Source organism: Myodes glareolus, chromosome 4 (assembly GCF_982192425.1).
Source record: "Myodes glareolus chromosome 4, mMyoGla1.1, whole genome shotgun sequence".
NCBI classification, from domain to species: Eukaryota; Metazoa; Chordata; class Mammalia; order Rodentia; family Cricetidae; genus Myodes; species Myodes glareolus.
The window spans coordinates 18,289,096-18,306,075 of NC_142029.1; the positions used below are offsets into that span (position 1 = coordinate 18,289,096).

At 47.4% G+C, this 16,980-nt stretch overlaps 1 protein-coding gene across 3 annotated transcripts in view; it reads left to right on the top strand.

The window, feature by feature from the left end:
- The window catches only part of Hexa (hexosaminidase subunit alpha), a 30,409-nt gene extending 15,775 nt beyond the window's left edge, over positions 1 to 14,634 (top strand). Inside the window, exons 2-14 of one of the 3 annotated variants that reach the window (XR_015001732.2) lie at positions 2,789 to 2,881; positions 4,126 to 4,191; positions 5,366 to 5,412; positions 5,868 to 5,978; positions 7,157 to 7,258; positions 8,419 to 8,551; positions 10,087 to 10,267; positions 11,567 to 11,650; positions 11,862 to 11,934; positions 12,449 to 12,632; positions 12,833 to 12,923; positions 13,406 to 13,593; positions 14,396 to 14,634. Coding sequence is in view for 2 of the 3 variants with exons in the window: in XM_048423530.3 (XP_048279487.1) it covers positions 2,789 to 2,881; positions 4,126 to 4,191; positions 5,366 to 5,412; positions 5,868 to 5,978; positions 7,157 to 7,258; positions 8,419 to 8,551; positions 10,087 to 10,267; positions 11,567 to 11,650; positions 11,862 to 11,934; positions 12,449 to 12,632; positions 12,833 to 12,923; positions 13,489 to 13,593; positions 14,396 to 14,459 (1,334 nt within the window). In the remaining variant the exon portion in view is untranslated. The remainder of the gene's footprint in view (positions 1 to 2,788; positions 2,882 to 4,125; positions 4,192 to 5,365; positions 5,413 to 5,867; positions 5,979 to 7,156; positions 7,259 to 8,418; positions 8,552 to 10,086; positions 10,268 to 11,566; positions 11,651 to 11,861; positions 11,935 to 12,448; positions 12,633 to 12,832; positions 12,924 to 13,405; positions 13,594 to 14,395) is intronic. The other 2 variants (XM_048423530.3, XM_048423531.3) reach the window with 2 other exon arrangements.
- Positions 14,635 to 16,980: the final 2,346 nt, after the last annotated feature.

Below are 16,980 nucleotides of genomic sequence, written 5' to 3' on the forward strand. Positions count from 1 at the left end.
ACTTCATTTAAACTGATGAAATGAGGGTGCTGAGCAAGGTAGGAGGTAGAGGGCGTGCAGTAGGACCCTGGAGAGCTTTTTCCTTTTGGAGTCCCAAGTCCTGGTAACAGGAATGTGGTCCCACCCTGCCATTGTTTACAGGGAAGTGGAAGCCTGTGACCTGTTCAACTTGGTGGTAGCAGAACCAGCTTTCTCAGCCCTCAACTTAAGCACCATACCATTGGACACCCGAGACTTCACAACTTCCTGTTCTCCCAGCTGACTGCATGGCGCACATGCCCAGGTGTTTGCTGGCTGAGCAGGCTCTTTGCCATACCCGGCCTCCCACACCTCAGTTCTCAGGGCAGGAGTGTTGATTAGTGTAGAGGCAGCTGGATTGACTCCTGCCTGTTTCCTGCTGTCTTCAGAGCCTGGCACAGCGGCAACATGGAGGCGGAAAACAGTGCCAATGCAGTGTTTCCATCCTTTCAGATGACCCAATGTTCCTCCGGTTCTGCCACCTCCCTCAGACCTTCCCTCTGGGAGCTTGTTTAATCCAGGCCTCTGAAGGGACTTCTTTTTCTTCCCAAAGCTTGGCAGTCTTGGGAGTGCTAGGATTCATCTCCACAAGATTGGAGGCAGGCAGCAGAGCAGTTTGTAACTGAAGGAGCCCTTATCTGAGAGATATTGTTCTGTGGGCAAAAGTGTTTTCCTGCTCTTCGGGTCTTCAAAGGCATCTATGACACAGTCCTCTTGCCCAGATTATAGACAACAAATATGTGTGTGTTTAGAAAGAGGAAAATTACATTTAACAAAAAATGGGAACTTTCCTGCCTTCCAAATGGTGGCTCAGACAAGCCTGGTGTTTGCAGCTCGCCTCCATTTTGGCATCAGGGCAATGACTGTGGTAATTAAATGTGGGCATACTGAAGGTCAAGAGGATGATAGGGACTTTCCCTCTCTTGGGCTGATTGTCAGGACACAGTCAGAGGAGCCGTCTGAAGTCACATTCAGCCATGTGATGTGAGAGGGTAAGAATGGCTGAAGGGACGGAGATGAGGTGTGGTTCACAGAGCACTGTACTCTTCTGCTTTCTTCACCTGACTCCAGCTGGGGGATTTGTGGATGTGTGCTGGGAGAGCTAAGCTCCTTTGCTTATAAAGTTTAGGAAGAAGACACTACAGACTCTGAAGGATGGAGCTGCAATGATAAACCTGAGTCAAATTCCTTTCCCTGGGGGTTTTAGTAGGAATTAGTGGGATGGGGATACAGGATACTTAGTGTGAGGTGAGAGATATGTTTGGCTCTGGTTGGGGATGTGATGGGGTCCTTTACTGACTGGCTGCTTGGCATCCTGTAAACTGAGAGGTAGACATATGGGTAGGGCCTAGCATCCCTTGTCTGGCTTTCTTCACATGGTTTGTGTTTGGCACTTGGGTCCCTTCTGCTTGGAGACAGATAACATTTGGTATTGCAGTCTGGTTCTAAAGACTCTTTCTGCCTTCTGCCAAGCCAGCCTATCCCTGACTTTGAGTTTGTGAGGAGTCTCAGTGTTGTAGGGCCAGCGGCATATAGATAGCTCCAGGAAAGAACAGAGAGAGTTTATTCGATCCCATTGAAGGCAATAAGATCAGAACATTTGCATGCTGGGTATGATGTGCATTCCTGAAATCCTAGCACACAAGACTGAGGCAGGAGGGTTGCTGCAAATTCGAGATCAATCAATACCCTATCTCAGAAAATAAAACAACAACAACAACAAAAATCAGGTCACCCTGAAATTCACAGAGAAGGTTGGAAAAAAGAGAGAAATGTGTAGTATTTTGGCTTTGGCATTTTTATCTGCATGGCCCGGGGCCTGTAGAGCATCATTACAGAGTATGTTGACTAACGCAGGATGGCTTTTGCCTTTATGAGCAAAAGGGAAAAGAGTAGAAGGAAGCAGGATGGGCTGGTGGCCACTAGCCTTCCTGGAGGGCATAGTTTCCTCATGTGAGACCCACTCTCATGGGGCCCTCCCATCTCCAGTCCCATCTGTCCCTCATCTCGTGGGTTTTAACAAATGGGAACGGCTTTCCCCGGAGCTTTGAAGAGCAGCACTATGTACAGTGTGCTAGTCTACAGTCTAGAGTGAGGTACGGATGCACAGCAAAGAGTAGACCTCCCTTTCGTGAAAAACAAATCTGGGTATGGACCTTAGGTACGGGAGCTTTATAGCTATAATTCATAACTATAACCTGCACCCTCAGGGGGCAGAGGCAAGAGGATTGTCACAAGTTTGGGACTAGCCTTTTCTACGTGTAGCAAGTTCAGAGCCTGCTAGGGCTGCATAGCAAGATTCTGTTTCAAAACAGACAAATAAATTTGTCATGGAAAAATGATTGGAGAGGAGCAAAACTATTATTGAGTCCTGTGACTACTGATGTGCCTCACAGCCTTTCAGCAGGCTCAGAGTCTGCCACTCAGCAGGTGCTGCACACCCAGGTGTTTTCAAGCTGTGTCTCATGAGAAACCATTGTTGGGATCTTGGAATCATGCTTGGGGCAATACAAGAAGCTAGAAATGGAGAGCCCTGGTTAGGGAAAGCTGCCAGCTTCTTTAGATGGAGTCAGAGCAGGCTGCTGGGGGAAGTGGGAACACAGGCAGACTGAAGGCTAAACATGACCAGACAGGGCCAGTGCCAAGGGTAAAAGCTCTGTTCTCCTCTCCCTTTCAGAGGGGCGAGCGCTAGGGACCTGTGTGGAGAGCTGTGAGTTACCCTGCTGCTTCTGGGGCAGGTCAGCCCACTGAGCATTATCTATCTTCACAGAAAAACAGCAGACTTTGGGGAAGAACGTTCTGGTTGTCTCCGTCGTCACAGCTGAATGTAACGAGTTTCCTAACTTGGAGTCAGTAGAAAACTGTAAGTACCACCACCATGTTCCTTGTCCTCAAAGCAAGCTCTTGTCTGGGACTGTCTTTCTGGCTTTCCAGGACTAAGCTGCTGCTGAATAGGGACTGGGGCTCAGCAAGTGTCAAGAACCATAGGAAATGTCATACAGACTCTTCACTGAGTCTCAGGGGTGTGTTCTTTGCCTTCTGGACTGAGCAGGGGACTGATCAAGAAATGTGGACACATATCCAGGCATAATGGCATACACCTTTAATCCTAGTGCTTGGGAGACAGAGGCAGGCCAGGTCTACAAAGAGAGTACCAGGACAGCCAGGGCTACATAAAGAAACCCTGTCTCGAGAAAGAGAAAAGGGGTGGGTAGAAGAAAATATGGACACTTGACTTTTTTTTTTTTTTCCTTAGGACATCTTATACTGGGGGAAGAAATTTGGAGTCATTTATACTACAGTGAAGCTTAATCCTTAGTCCTGAAATTCACTTCCCTGAGCAATAGATTTGGGACCTAGAAGTCTCCAGTGTGAATATCTCAGTCCTGGAATCTGCCTCAGATTCTTGAATGAACTGGCTGAGGCCCAGAGGAAAAGGCAATGCAAGATGGCTGCAGAGGGGTTGTCAGTGTTGCACGCTGGACTGGACTCTGCGGGCCTTCCAGCTCCCTTTACTTAAGTCAGTGTCATACTTTTCAGCTAAAAGCTGGTCGGAAGGATCTCATGGTTCTGGTGGGGAAACTAACCTGCAAGCTGGGTAGAGCTTTGCAGGGGACCCTGCCTATCTTAAACCACATGTATCATCTGCCGGGCCTGCAGAACCAGTGTGGTTTCCACCCTACTGGGTGGTGTTGTTGATGACTTATTCATTTGTATGTGTGAAATATGTGTGTTTGTTCATATGGTTGTATGCAGTGTGTTCTTGTGGGTACATGTATACTTGTGTATGTGCAAATGAAGCTGTACCTTAGTATCAGGTGTCTCCCTCAGTTACTCCACCTAATGTTTCTTAAAAGTGTCTCTCGTGGGGCTGGAGCTCATCATTTCAGTAAACTGACTGGGTAGTGAGCTCCTGGGATCTGCTTGTCCCATCCCCAGCACATCGGTTACATGTGTCACAGAGTCTGGCTTTTACAGGAGTGCTGAAAACCCAAACTCAGATTCCTTGTTTGCAGGCATTTTACCCATCCTCAGTCCTGTTTGCTTGCTTACTTGTTCAGAGATTAAAATAGAATACCTGATCTAGTCTCACTTTTGTCATTTCAGACACCCTAACCATAAATGATGACCAGTGTTTACTCGCCTCTGAGACTGTCTGGGGTGCACTCCGAGGTAAGCAGGTGGGGTAGGAGGTGACAGTGAATACCCACGTAGGAAATAAAGAGAGCGGTTGGAGTATTTCCTCAGTTTGCAGCTGTGCATAACTCTAACACTTGGTAGAGCATAGCAGCACACATGGCAGTGGGACATAGGACCCCGCCACAGACACTGTCCTGCTCACCAGTACGTGACTGCAAAGACTTCAAGAAGTAAAGCTAACCCAGGCATGCTGGTAGTGCGTGCTGATAGTCCCAACTATTGAGGGGACTAAAGCAGGAAGATTGCTTGAGCCCAGGAGTTCAAGGTCATTCTGGGAAATAGAGGTAGACCAGTCATCTCTTTAAGAGAGAGGGGAGAAAAAGAAAAACTAGGTGCCAGGCGTTGACGGTGCACATGTTTTTTTGGTTGGTTGGTTGGTTGGTTTTTAGTTTTTTGAGACAGGGTTTCACTGTAGCTTTGGAGGCTGTTACTAGCTCTTGTAGACCAGACTGGCCTCGAACTCACAGAGATCTGCCTGCCTCTGCCACCCCAAAGCTGCAGAGAAACTCTGTCTTGAAAAAGAAAAAAAAAACAAACTAGGTGTGGTGGCTCATGCCTAGTAATACCAGCTCTTGGGGGCCAAGGCAAGCACACTCGAGTTTTTGTCATTCCATTGCCTTACCTGTATTCTTTGGAGAAAAAACACAACCCCACTCTGTTCTTTGCTTTCTTGCACAAAAGGTGCAAGGCTTCAGGTATAGAACATTTGAGCTCCCACTCCAAGTGAGGAGAGGCCCAAACAATACACAGTAATGGGCTTCAAGCCAGGTTCTGCCTAAACACTGAGGTCTTGTGGAGCCTTCTATTTTGAAATCTGGGGACTTTTTTTTGTGGAAACTCTATTGAGTTTCCAGAAGTAGGACCCAAGCTGTTGAGAACATGAACTCAGTGTACCTGTGCTTGGGCCTTGCAGACTCCAAGCCTGTTGCAGTTGCATCTACCATACCTCAGCCTCCAGCAGCTGGGTCTCCCCCTCAGATACAGAAGAGGCCCAGTTATAGATACAACTTCCTTGGAATTCAGTGTTGTGATTCTTTCTTCACAGTTCACTGGGAGATGCGAAGTGCAACACACTGGGTCCCTTTTCTAAATAGAAGCATTGCTTTTACTCCCTGGGTCTTAATTTTGCCTCTCCCCTTCTCCACAGGTCTGGAGACTTTCAGTCAGCTCGTTTGGAAATCAGCTGAGGGAACAGTGAGTATGGATTCTCCAAGAGGGCTTTGGGATTTCCTCCAAAATCTATCATGTCTTGCTTTAGATAGTCTTGACGGCTCCAGATTGCCCCAGTGGGAGTATTGGAAGAGATAAAGGTTGATAGAATTGGTCAATGTAGAGATACTATAATGTGGGTCCCTTGGGTCATTTAGTAATTATCTTGATGCCACATTGCTTTGAAAAAAATAAACCTCTTAGCTTCAGGAAGATCCAGTATGTAGACCGAGTAGTTCATGGAATGCTTGTGTTTAGTTGGCATGGGACAGTTACTTGTGGGTTTTGATTCAGGGAGGTTGGTGGGAAGGACAGGATAGTTGCTTTGGAGAACATTCACACATTGACTTTTGGGGAACTTGGGAGAGTCCCTCTCATTCTTATGTCCCCGTAATAAGCTACCTTTGAATCCTGAAGCATTTAATGTTTGATCCGTGCAGTTCTTTATCAACAAGACGAAGGTTAAAGATTTTCCCCGCTTTCCTCACCGGGGCTTACTGCTGGATACAGCTCGCCATTACCTGCCATTGTCTAGCATCCTGGATACACTGGTAACCAGGCCTTAAGGCCTTCCTCATTTCAAGTATTGGTTCTGGGGTAATGGGGCAAGGGATAATATATGTCATATATTCCTAAATAAAAGAGAGGATGTCTAGGACCGGAAAGACGACTCAGCAGTTAAAAGCACTGGCTGCTCTTTCAGATGTCATGAGTTGGAGTGTAAGCAATCACACAGTGACTCACAACCATTTATAGTGGAATCTGATGCCCTCTTCTGTCATAAAGGTGTACATACAGCTACAACGCTCATATAAATAGAATCTTTAGCACAGGGGTGGGTGGGTGGGAGAGTGTCTGTGTGTACCTATATGAGCCCCTGGGAAAAGTGTAGAAGACTGCATACTCCAGGATAAGAGTGATTTGGTTACAGTGCTGCTTTTACTGTGTTGGAGGTTGGTTTCTCTTGCTAGGAAAAGCTGACTGCAGTTTAGTCAAATTACTATTATAGGAAAGTTTATACTAAACCTTTTGCGGTAGATGTTCCCAATGCTCCTGGATTTGATGGGCAGGCAACTCATGTGGCTGCCTTTTTCCTTTTCTTTTTCTTTATTTTTGCTTTTGTTTTGTTTGGTTTGGTTTTCTGAGACAGGGTTTCTCTGTGTGGCTTTGTTACCTTCCCTGGAACTAGCTTTTTGTTTTGTTTTGTTTTTCGAGACAGGGTTTCTCTCTAGCTTTGGAGAGCATCATGGAACTAACTCTTGTAGACCAGGCTGGCCTCAAACTCACAAAGATCCACCTGTATCTGCCTATCAAGTCTTTGATTAAAGGCGGCACCACCACCGCCTGGCTAACTGCCTTTTTCTTTGTCCCTTTGGGACCAAGGGAGCTACATATATGTCAACCTTGGCTTCTGGGAGTTAAGTGATGTGGCTGCTGAGTTCCCAGCAGGCCTCCAGTCAGATCACAGAGATGGCAGGAGAATGTGTTACTCTGAGATATATGGGAACTTTTGAAAGACAAGAGGGTTCTGCAGCGGCTGCAACTCTTCTCACGGTGTGGCCAGAATTCATCTGGGAGAGAGGAGATGTCAGTGGGCTCTAACCTGCTTCCCCACAGGACTTAGAGTCCCTATGAGTAAGTCCCTGAAGCTTAAGGAAGGTTGAGTTTGCTATTATGTGTAAAGCAGTCTGCCCAGTTTAGGGCTCATTATCTGTGCTCTAACCTCCAGGACGTCATGGCATACAATAAATTCAACGTGTTCCACTGGCACCTGGTAGACGACTCTTCCTTCCCATATGAGAGCTTTACTTTCCCAGTGCTCACCAGAAAGGTAGGATTTGCTCTACCAAACAGCTTCCAGATTCTCAAGAGCAGTGGTTCTCGTCCGCAAGCAAAGGAGGCTTCAGAGTCAGGACCCAAGGACTCAAGTTCACACATTAATTTGTTTTGAAACCATCAGGAGATAATACCTTCAGGTTTTGGTTTTTGATGTGTTATTTACATACATTCTATTAAATGGACATCATTCTTTATTGTTTATCTCATTGACCTTATAATGCTCAGATGAAACAGTAGATGTGGCACTGGAGAGATAGGTTACTCAGTAAAGTGTCTGCTGAGCAACACGAGGACCTGAATTCAGATCCCCAGCCCTGGGTGAGGGTAGAGAATAGGGAGGGGAGAAGTCAAAATAGGTGGATCCCTGGAGCTTACTGGTGAGTTTTGGGTTCAGTGAGTGACCCTGTCTTAGTCATTGTTCTGTGGTTGTGAAGAGATACCATTACCACAGCATTCTCCAGACAGGGTTTCTCTATGTTGCCCTGATTGTCCTGGAACTAGCTAAGTAGCCAGTTTGGCCTTGAACTCACAGAGATCCACATGCTTCTGCCTCTTGAGTGCTGGGATTAAAGGTGTGTTCTACCATCACTCAGCCACCATGGCAACTCTTATAAAGAAAAGTATTTAATTGGGGCTTGCTTACAGTTTAGAGGTTTATTCTGTTGTCGTCATGATGGGAAGCGTGGCACATGCAGGCAGACATGGTGCTGGAGAAGTAACTTGAGAGTTCTATATCGAGATCCACAGGCAGCTGGAAGAGAGAGAGCCACTGGGCCCGGCTTAAGCTTCTGAAACCTCAAAGCCCACCTCAAGTGACACACTTCCTCCATCAAGGCCACACCTAATAGTGCCACTCCCTGGTGACCACACATTCAATCTATGACCCTATGTTGGCCATTCTTATTCAAACCACAATTATTTTCACAAAAATAAGAATATGACTTCTTATTTTCCCCATCTCAGAAAATAAGAAGTCATATGGGACACACCTAATGTTTACCTGGGTCTTCTACATCCACATATGCACACACTCCAAAAGAGAGCAGCAGGTGTGTTAATTTTGGGGAAATTTGAAGAAATCCCCAGTACACACGGGCTGTAGACAAGTGTTCACAGGAAATGAGAATCTGAAGGGTTTCTTCTGTCTTTCAGGGGTCCTACAACCCTGTCACCCACATCTATACATCACAGGATGTGAAGGAGGTCATTGAATATGCACGGCTTCGGGGTATCCGTGTGCTAGCAGAATTTGACACTCCTGGTCACACTTTGTCCTGGGGGCCAGGTAAGAATAATGCTGCAATTGGATGGGTCTACCCAGAGAGGGGCTCCAGAGTGTTGGCTCTTATGTGTCACATATCCTGCCTTGGCCCTGGGGAAACTGTTCTCCATCAACTGCTTAGAGGAAGTTCTTTCCCGCTGCCAAGCAAGCAGATGACCCGACCGAGTCTAGCGGTACAGTCTTCATCCTAGCTCCTGCTACCCATGCCGTTCCCAAGGGTGCCCCAGTCTTCCTGGCTGTGGCAGCTCCTGGGAAATACTTAATTTGTGCAGAAGAGAGCACTTTTACTATTAAAATATGGGCAAGTGGGGCTGAAGAGATAATGTCTTAGCAATTAAAAGAACTGGTTGCTCGGGCTGGAGAGATGGCTCAGTGGTTAAAGCATTGCCTGCTCTTCCAAAGGTCCTGAGTTCAATTCCTAGCAACCACATGGCGGCTCACAACCATCTGTAATGAGGTCTGGTGTCCTCTTCCGGCGAGCAGGCATACATATAGACAGAATATTGTCTACATAATAAACAAACAAACAAACAAATAAATACTTAAATAAAAAAACTGGTTGCTCTTTTAGAAGTCCTGGGTTCAATTCCCAGCACCCAAGTGGCAACTAATAAAGATCTGTAACAGTAGTTCTATGGGATCTGATGTGCAGATACATGTACAGGCAAAACACCCATACACACCCATACACATAAAACAAATGAATCAGAGAGAGAAGAGGCTAGGCATTTTGGTACATAGCTGTAAACCCAACCCTTGGAAGCCCACAAATCCAGCCTGAAACTAATAACTCTACTCTGGCTTCTACCCCCTCAACAAAGGGGAAGATGTTTCCCAGACACTGTTGTGAGTTTGTTGTACCTTAGAGTAGATACTGAGGACTTTGATCCCCAGGGTGGAATCTGTATGAAAAAATTTAGGGGGTGGGGAGGCACAACTTTTATCCCAGCACTCAGAAGGCAGAGTCAGAGGCAGGCGGATTCCTGAATGCAAATCCAGCCTTGTCCACAGAGTGCATGCCAGGACAACACAGAAAAACCCTGCCTCAATTTAAAAAAACAAAAAGAAGAAGAAGAAGAAGTTGGGACTGACCTCCAGAAATCACCATTACTTTGTACTCTCGGGAAGATTGAAAAAGATTGCTTACTACCTGGCCTCAGCCAGAAGCAGAAAGCCTCCCAGCCCAGAGACACCGTTAGGAAATGTGGAGCTGGGCAGCAGGAGCTAGAGTGGAGAGATTGTCAATGTGTGCAGTGAGCCATTTCCCTTCAGCTTTGTTGCTGAAAAGCCACTGGAGAACAGCAACCTTGAGGGCCTGGGTGATTTATACTGGAAGACATGTATCAGGTCAGGAGTATACACATGAGTAGTTATGTGCCTATAACCCCGCCTCCATCTCCGATGGCAGCTAGATTTGGATTTATTTGATTGTGACTAAACAGGTTGCTATTCTATAACCTAAGGACCTCATGTGTAGGAGTAGTATACCTGGGAGTCTGTGTATTTGTAACACTTGTGTGGGTCCTCTGTTAACTTAGGTGTCCCTGGGTTATTAACTCCTTGCTACTCTGGGTCCCGTCCCTCTGGCACCTTTGGACCCGTGAACCCCAGTCTCAACAGTACTTACGACTTCATGAGCACATTCTTCTTGGAGATCAGCTCTGTCTTCCCGGACTTTTATCTTCACCTGGGAGGAGATGAAGTAGACTTCACCTGCTGGTAGGAGCTTTTTGGACTTCGTGCACCAGCCTGAGGGTGGGTTACTCAGAGAATATAGGGCAGTATTATGGGCCTACTGCCACTACTTAGGGACTATATACTGAGGGAGCCATGTCTCAGCCCAGAGAGGCCCTGAACAAGGCTGTTAGTGTGAACCCTCCCAACTTTCTCACATTCCTGGGATATTTATGAATATACTCATTCTGAGCCCATAACTGTCTTGGAAAAATGGGGGCTAAAGAAAAATAATTCCTACTTACAAAGCTTAAAATAGTCTAGTACAGGGTCTGGAGAGATGGCTCAGCGGCTAAGGGCACTGGCTGTTCTTCCTGATGTCTTGAATTCAATTCCCAGCAACCACACAGTGGCTCACAACCATCTTTAGTAGAATCTGATGCCCTCTTCTGGCTTAAAGGCATGTATGCAGATAGAGTATTCTACATATAAAATAAATAATTTTTTAAAAAGTCTAGCACAGATAAGGGGAGGGACTTAGTCTTACTGCAGCTTGATATGCCATGTTTTATTGATACTCATGGGAGACCTGCGCTTTTCTAAATGGAAATGAAGAAGTGGATTGGGGGTGGGAACAGACGAGGCGTGGGGGGAGGGAGGACTGAGAGGAGAAGAGGGAGGGGAAACTGACTGGGATGTAAAATAAGTAGTACAAGCTACAGAGCACTTACTGATCTGTCAGGAGGCAGCTCACAAATGCCTGTAACTAGATCCAAGGGATCTGACCTCTTATGGCCTCTGTGGGACCCTGTGGGACCCTGCACACATGCATACACATACTCGTAAAGAAAAAAATCTTAAATCTTAAAAAATTAGTTTATTATAAAATTGAGATTAATTAAGTGATAAGACCTAATTAATGTTAACTCATAAAATCCAAACTCTCAGATCTATAGAGCTCAAAGAGGCCAAGGGGCTTCTGAGAAGTTGGCCCTAGAGTTGTGTCTGAGAAAATAGCTTGAACAAGAAGCACATGGAAGCAAAACAGACAAGGAACCTGCAGCAGGTCACAGGTCATCAACTCTGTGTCCAGCTAGAACAGCAGAGGGGGAAACCATCCTGCTCAGCCTTGGGCTTTGGTGTGGATGGAAGGTGCACTCTCCCTGAGAGTTTGTCACAGCTTCGCGTAGCCATACCTTCCATACCTTCACCCGAGGACTTCTGCTGTCTCTGGTGGTTTCAGTATTTTAGGTGAAGGGGAAGTTGCCAGGTGCCTAACCTGTAAATTGTCACGATTTCAGGATGATGAAAGAACTAATTGTTTTTTTTTCTTTTGCTACTCAGGAGATCCAACCCCGATATCCAGGCCTTCATGAGGAAAAGGGGCTTTACTGACTTCAAGCAACTAGAGTCCTTCTACATCCAGACGTGAGGAAGGAAGGAGGGTGGGGTGCATTAAGAGTCACCTCCTGTAGGGGATGGTCAGTCCCTGCCCCCAGAGGTTCCCTTATCCTCTCTGTTGAGGCTTAGAGTGGTCAGATGGTAGACTCAAAGAAGGGAACGCCCTGCCTGGCTTGGCACCTAGAGGGCTGGCACACACAGCCAAGTGACACTTTGCTGATGTTCCTCTCCTCTCCAGGCTGCTGGACATCGTCTCTGATTATGACAAGGGCTATGTGGTGTGGCAGGAAGTGTTTGATAATAAAGTAAAGGTGAGCCAGGGTCAGAGAAGAGGCGCCCCTGTCTCCATCTCCCTGGCCTTCCCCGACCTCTGTAGGGACCAACCTTGCTGTGCAGTAGGCTTTCCTGGTCAGAGAACTAGAGGTGTGACCACCGGGCTTTAGAGTCAGACCCTCTTACCTAACTGTGGCTGTTTGGGTTCCTGAGGCCTTCTGTGCAGTTTATAGGCATGAATCCTCTGAATCTTGAGCAGGGCGACTTTTTCCTTGTTGGGCCCCACTGCTTTTCCCCTCAGCTCTCGCCAAGTAATTACTGCTTCCATGTAAACAGGAAGCTGCAGTGGGCCTGGGAGGGAAGCATCAGGGCTCTGTCAGAGGGAACACCTCGGGTGTGTGTGAGGTGAGTGCCTGGAGTCACAGAAGCAGCAGCCTTGCTGCCTAGGAAACAAGAAGCACACTCCCCTTGGCCCAGGTGTCTTGCATAAGAATGAACCTCAGGAATCTTCTGAGGTCCTTATCATGACTGCCCTTTGACCTTTCATGACAGATTCGACCAGACACAATCGTACAGGTATGGCGGGAAGAGGTACCAGTAGAGTACATGAAGGAGATGGAACAGATCACTAAGGCTGGCTTCCGGGCCCTGCTCTCTGCCCCCTGGTACCTGAACCGTGTAAAATATGGCCCTGACTGGAAGGACATGTACAAAGTGGAGCCCCTGGCATTTCATGGTAAGAGCAGGGTACTATCCTGGCTGACCAAGAGTCAGGGTTGAGATGCAGGGTGGAAGTTAAGAGAGGCAGGGCAGCACATGGCAATTTAGGAAATAAAATGGCCTGTCTGAGGAGGCCACACTGGAAGGATGATTGAAAGTGACACCCCCCACCCCTACACACACCCTGCCCACGATCCCTTTGTTGTTTTCCCTCAGGTACCCCTGAACAGAAGGCTCTAGTTATTGGAGGGGAGGCCTGTATGTGGGGAGAGTATGTGGACAGCACAAACCTGGTCCCCAGGCTCTGGTAAGTATTTTTGGAGTGGGATCAGGAGGGCAGAGAGAGGTCAGGCTTGAGGGCTGGGCTTCTGTGAACCTCACAGGCTCACTCCCTTCAGCCTGCCAGCAGAAGGCCATTGAGATGCTACTTCTCTGTGTTCGAGGCTCCTGTCTCCTGTGTGTGCCTCCAGTAAGCATTAGGTGTGCAGGAGAATGGCCACTGTCTCAGCGTCACACCTACCATAAAGATCACAGGGTACTTGCTTGGGATCCAGTTCTGGAAGAGTGAGGTCATTTCCTCAGTAGTCTCCCCAAATGTGGTTGGGTATACCAAGTTAAGGTAGCTCCTCAGCCATCCATGCTTCTAAGACTTACCCTTATTCCTGTGTCTCTGAGAGAGGAGGAGTTTGGGATCACTGACTGCATGCTAATGAGGATGGTTCTAATGAGGGTGGAGCTGAGCCTTGGAACTGAATGAGAGCCTCTGCCTTGCTGTTGTCTTTGAACAAGGTGTCATTCACGTCTCTCCCGCCTTGAGCTAACCTGGGAAGGAGGATGTGTGGGGCCAATCTGCTGTGCACTCCTTCCCTTAGGCCGAGAGCCGGTGCTATTGCCGAGAGACTGTGGAGCAGCAACCTGACAACTAATATGGACTTTGCCTTTAACCGTTTGTCGCATTTTCGCTGTGAGCTGCTGAGGTAAGCAGGCTGTGGGCAGATCTGAGGCTTAGGAACCCAAACTGAGAAGAAAAGAATAAGAGCCGAAACTTTGGGAAACTGACTGTGCCAGGCACTGTTCTTGACAGGCTCCATCCCATTGAATTTGTGTCACAGTCCAGCAGGTGGGGAAATTTTGTCCCCATTTTAGGCACATATATCTCCTAAGTACCTTGCTCAAAGTCAGCAGAAAGCAAGAATTGAACCTGTCAGCTCTGATGGACTCTCATGAATGCCTTCATTCATGAGTAAGCAGTCATTTCCTTGGTTCAGTTATTGACTGGGTCTTTATAACCTAAAGCACGGCCTAGTGCAAAGGAGGCATCTGGGCTGAGAGTCTTGCGGAGACCTGGTGACTCTGAAATGTTTTGTTATCTCTAAGCATGTTCATTTGAATAATAATGGAGATGTGCTTGGAGGTCCCTAAAGGTCAGTGCTTAGTACTTAAGTCTGAGACAAAGGACAGGGCTAATCCCCAGCTCAGTCTTTCTCCACTACTGTTCTTTTAGAATATTAGAAGCAGGAGTGGACATCCAAGAGCATCAGACACCCCTCAGGCCCTGACCTCTTTTCTAACATAATTAGTTTTGGGGGCTTTGGGGAGTAGAGACCTGCAGGATAGAGAAAGGAAGGTTTTTCATTTAGAGGAACCTCAAGTGATTTGGGTACAGTAATATTTTGAGACTAACTAAAATGGGGAATGGGCTTGTGGTTATTGTGCGGAAGGTCTTGCTATGGTCCAAGGCAGAATTACTCACCTGCATTTTCTGTGTCCTTTTTACAGGCGAGGGATCCAGGCCCAGCCCATCAGTGTAGGCTACTGTGAGCAGGAGTTTGAGCAGCCGTGACCAGCAACACTGGGCACCCAGGAGAATGCTGGCCCTCAGAGAACAGTCACGGGGCCAGGCTTACACTGTCTACCGGCCAGGGGATGGAGCCCCTTGCCTTTGTGCCCCTGTGACTAGAGAGGAGGATGGTGCTGGCACTGGTGTTCAATAAAGAGTGATGTGGCATTTTCTCTAATCAGCTTGGGTTGCTTGTGTAAAGAGCAAAAAGGATCATGAATGGGCCTCAGGAACAGCCAGCCTAGCCTTCTGCTTCTGAGTGATGGAGCTAAGCAGGCCCGTGGGTTAGAGGCAGGACTGCGCCTGGGTCGCGCACAGGTTGAAGGTGCCATGTCACTGCCACACTTCTATCCTCAGAAAGGTCACTTCATTTTGTGTCACTTCCAAGGGTTCTGTATATACAAGAAGATGCTATAGGAACTAAAAGAAATTCCAGGCAGTGGCAAGGGCTCCAGAAACCTCTGGTGTATTCTCCTTCAGGTTTCTCGTGTTGAACAAATACTGTGGGTCAGGCACTGTGATGGTGTTGCATCTTTCTTTTCTCCTTTTGTTTTGAGACAGAACTTCATGAAAGCCAGGCTAGTCTTGAACTTGGTATATATATGTTGGCCTTGGAACTTCTGAGCCTTCTGCCTCTGCCTTCCAAATTGTGAGATTACTATGTGTACTACCACTCCCAGCAAGGTGCTAAGTTTAGAGGACTTGTTTCTGGAATCCCTGAGCAAATCCAAAGTAATGCAGACAGCTTCTCACTCCATCCTGGTTTTCAGCCCAAAGCATCTTGGAGTGGATGACACAGCTGTTTGGAAAGGAAAGCCCTGGGGGCAAGTTCATGCTCCTGGAGGAGGGTCTTTCACCTATGTGAGCTGGTGTTCTCCAAGAGGAATTGTCTTGCTGTGAACTCAGGCTGCCGCCTGCTGGTTGCAGTCCCTTTGCCTGGTCTGCAGGTTCCAGGTGTCATCTTCCAGTGCACTGGATTGAAGCTTTTGGAAGGCAGGGCTGAGAGGTGATCTAAGACAAACTTGGCCCTTAACTGCTAACCTTCAGTCCCTCAGCCAGGTTCTTTGGAAACCTGATTGGCCACCTTCTGTCATGCCGTGTCTATGGGAATGGAGTGAGCACCTTCTGCCAGAAGAAATTCTTAGGGAATTTTCACAGTCCCATCTTGCCAAGCCTAGGGTTCTAACCTGGAGAACCATAAGATAAGGCTTGAATTACACCAAAGAAACTCTCTTACCTCTTACGCAGAAGCTTGAGGGGTGCTTCCTGACAAGGACTCTGCAAAAATGGAATCATACAGGCAGGAATGCAAATATAGACACTTGATACCTTTCTTCTGTATCACCCTTTTCCCATTTGTTTGTTTTATAGACTATGCATATGAGTTTTGCTCACACACATCTCTGGAACTGAAGCGATGGGCAGTTGTGAGTCACTGTGAGCCCTCTGCGAGAACAGCGAGCGCTCTTAACTGACGGGCCACCTCTCCGTCCCTCCTCCCTTATTTTTTTTTTCTTCTTTTTTGACACAGAGTCTCACCATGTAGCCTTGGATGACCCGGAGCTCATAGAGGTCCACCTGCCTCTGCTTCCTGAATGCTGAGATTGAATGTGGGTGCCACCCTCACACACACACACACACACACACACACACACACCAATCAGTCTCCTGAGACAATCTACCACAAATTGGGATTCCTCCAATGGTGTCATGCTGGGAGAAGGGGAAGGCTGAGGACTCTTTGTTGCACAGTGAATAAACCTGCTTCTGTTTGGTCTGTTGAGGACAGGAGGCTGAGATCTGTTAGGGCTGCCAGCCCCCAGGCTCTCACCTGACAGCTCTAGTAACAAAACCACTGTTGATAAACTTTAAATGCCCCTGCTCTCCCCCACACCTTTGGCGTTCCTACTGTTTGGACCAATGTTAAGGGAAAAAGCAAGCACTGTTGAAATCAGTGAAGGAAGAAACCATGAGAACAGGTTTTGGAACTAAGTTTGACTTTTTACTCTCTGAAACATTTTCTTTTAATGTTCAAAAGTCAGTGTGGCCTGGTAAAGACAAAGGAGGACATGCTTTTCCCCAGCCTTCCCAGTTACTGCTATGTCCAGTGACCATGAGGGCATTTTTCCAAAGATTGTCAGACCTCAAGCTGTCCCGAGGCCAGAGACAGTGGTCTCCAGCCAGTAGCCAGTATGTGCAGTGCACAGAATTGGGTTTGCTAGGGTTTTTGATGCAACCACCAGGGGGCAGAGAAGTACCCATAGTGGCCTCCTGGCACCAGTCTTCCTGGACTCTCTGCCACTCCCCTGAATCCAAGGAGGTATCAGACATTCCAGAATAAAAACGGAGTAAATGGAGAGAGAGCACCTGACCAGCTGTGCACCTTCCGGGACAGATAAACCGCTGTCCCCAGTGTCTTCTAGTGCACTTCAGTGGATCATTGGAAGGAAATATCAGGGCTTGGAGGTACAGGTGCCATCATAGCACTAAGAATGCTTGGTGGTATCCAGAAACTTCTAGACCA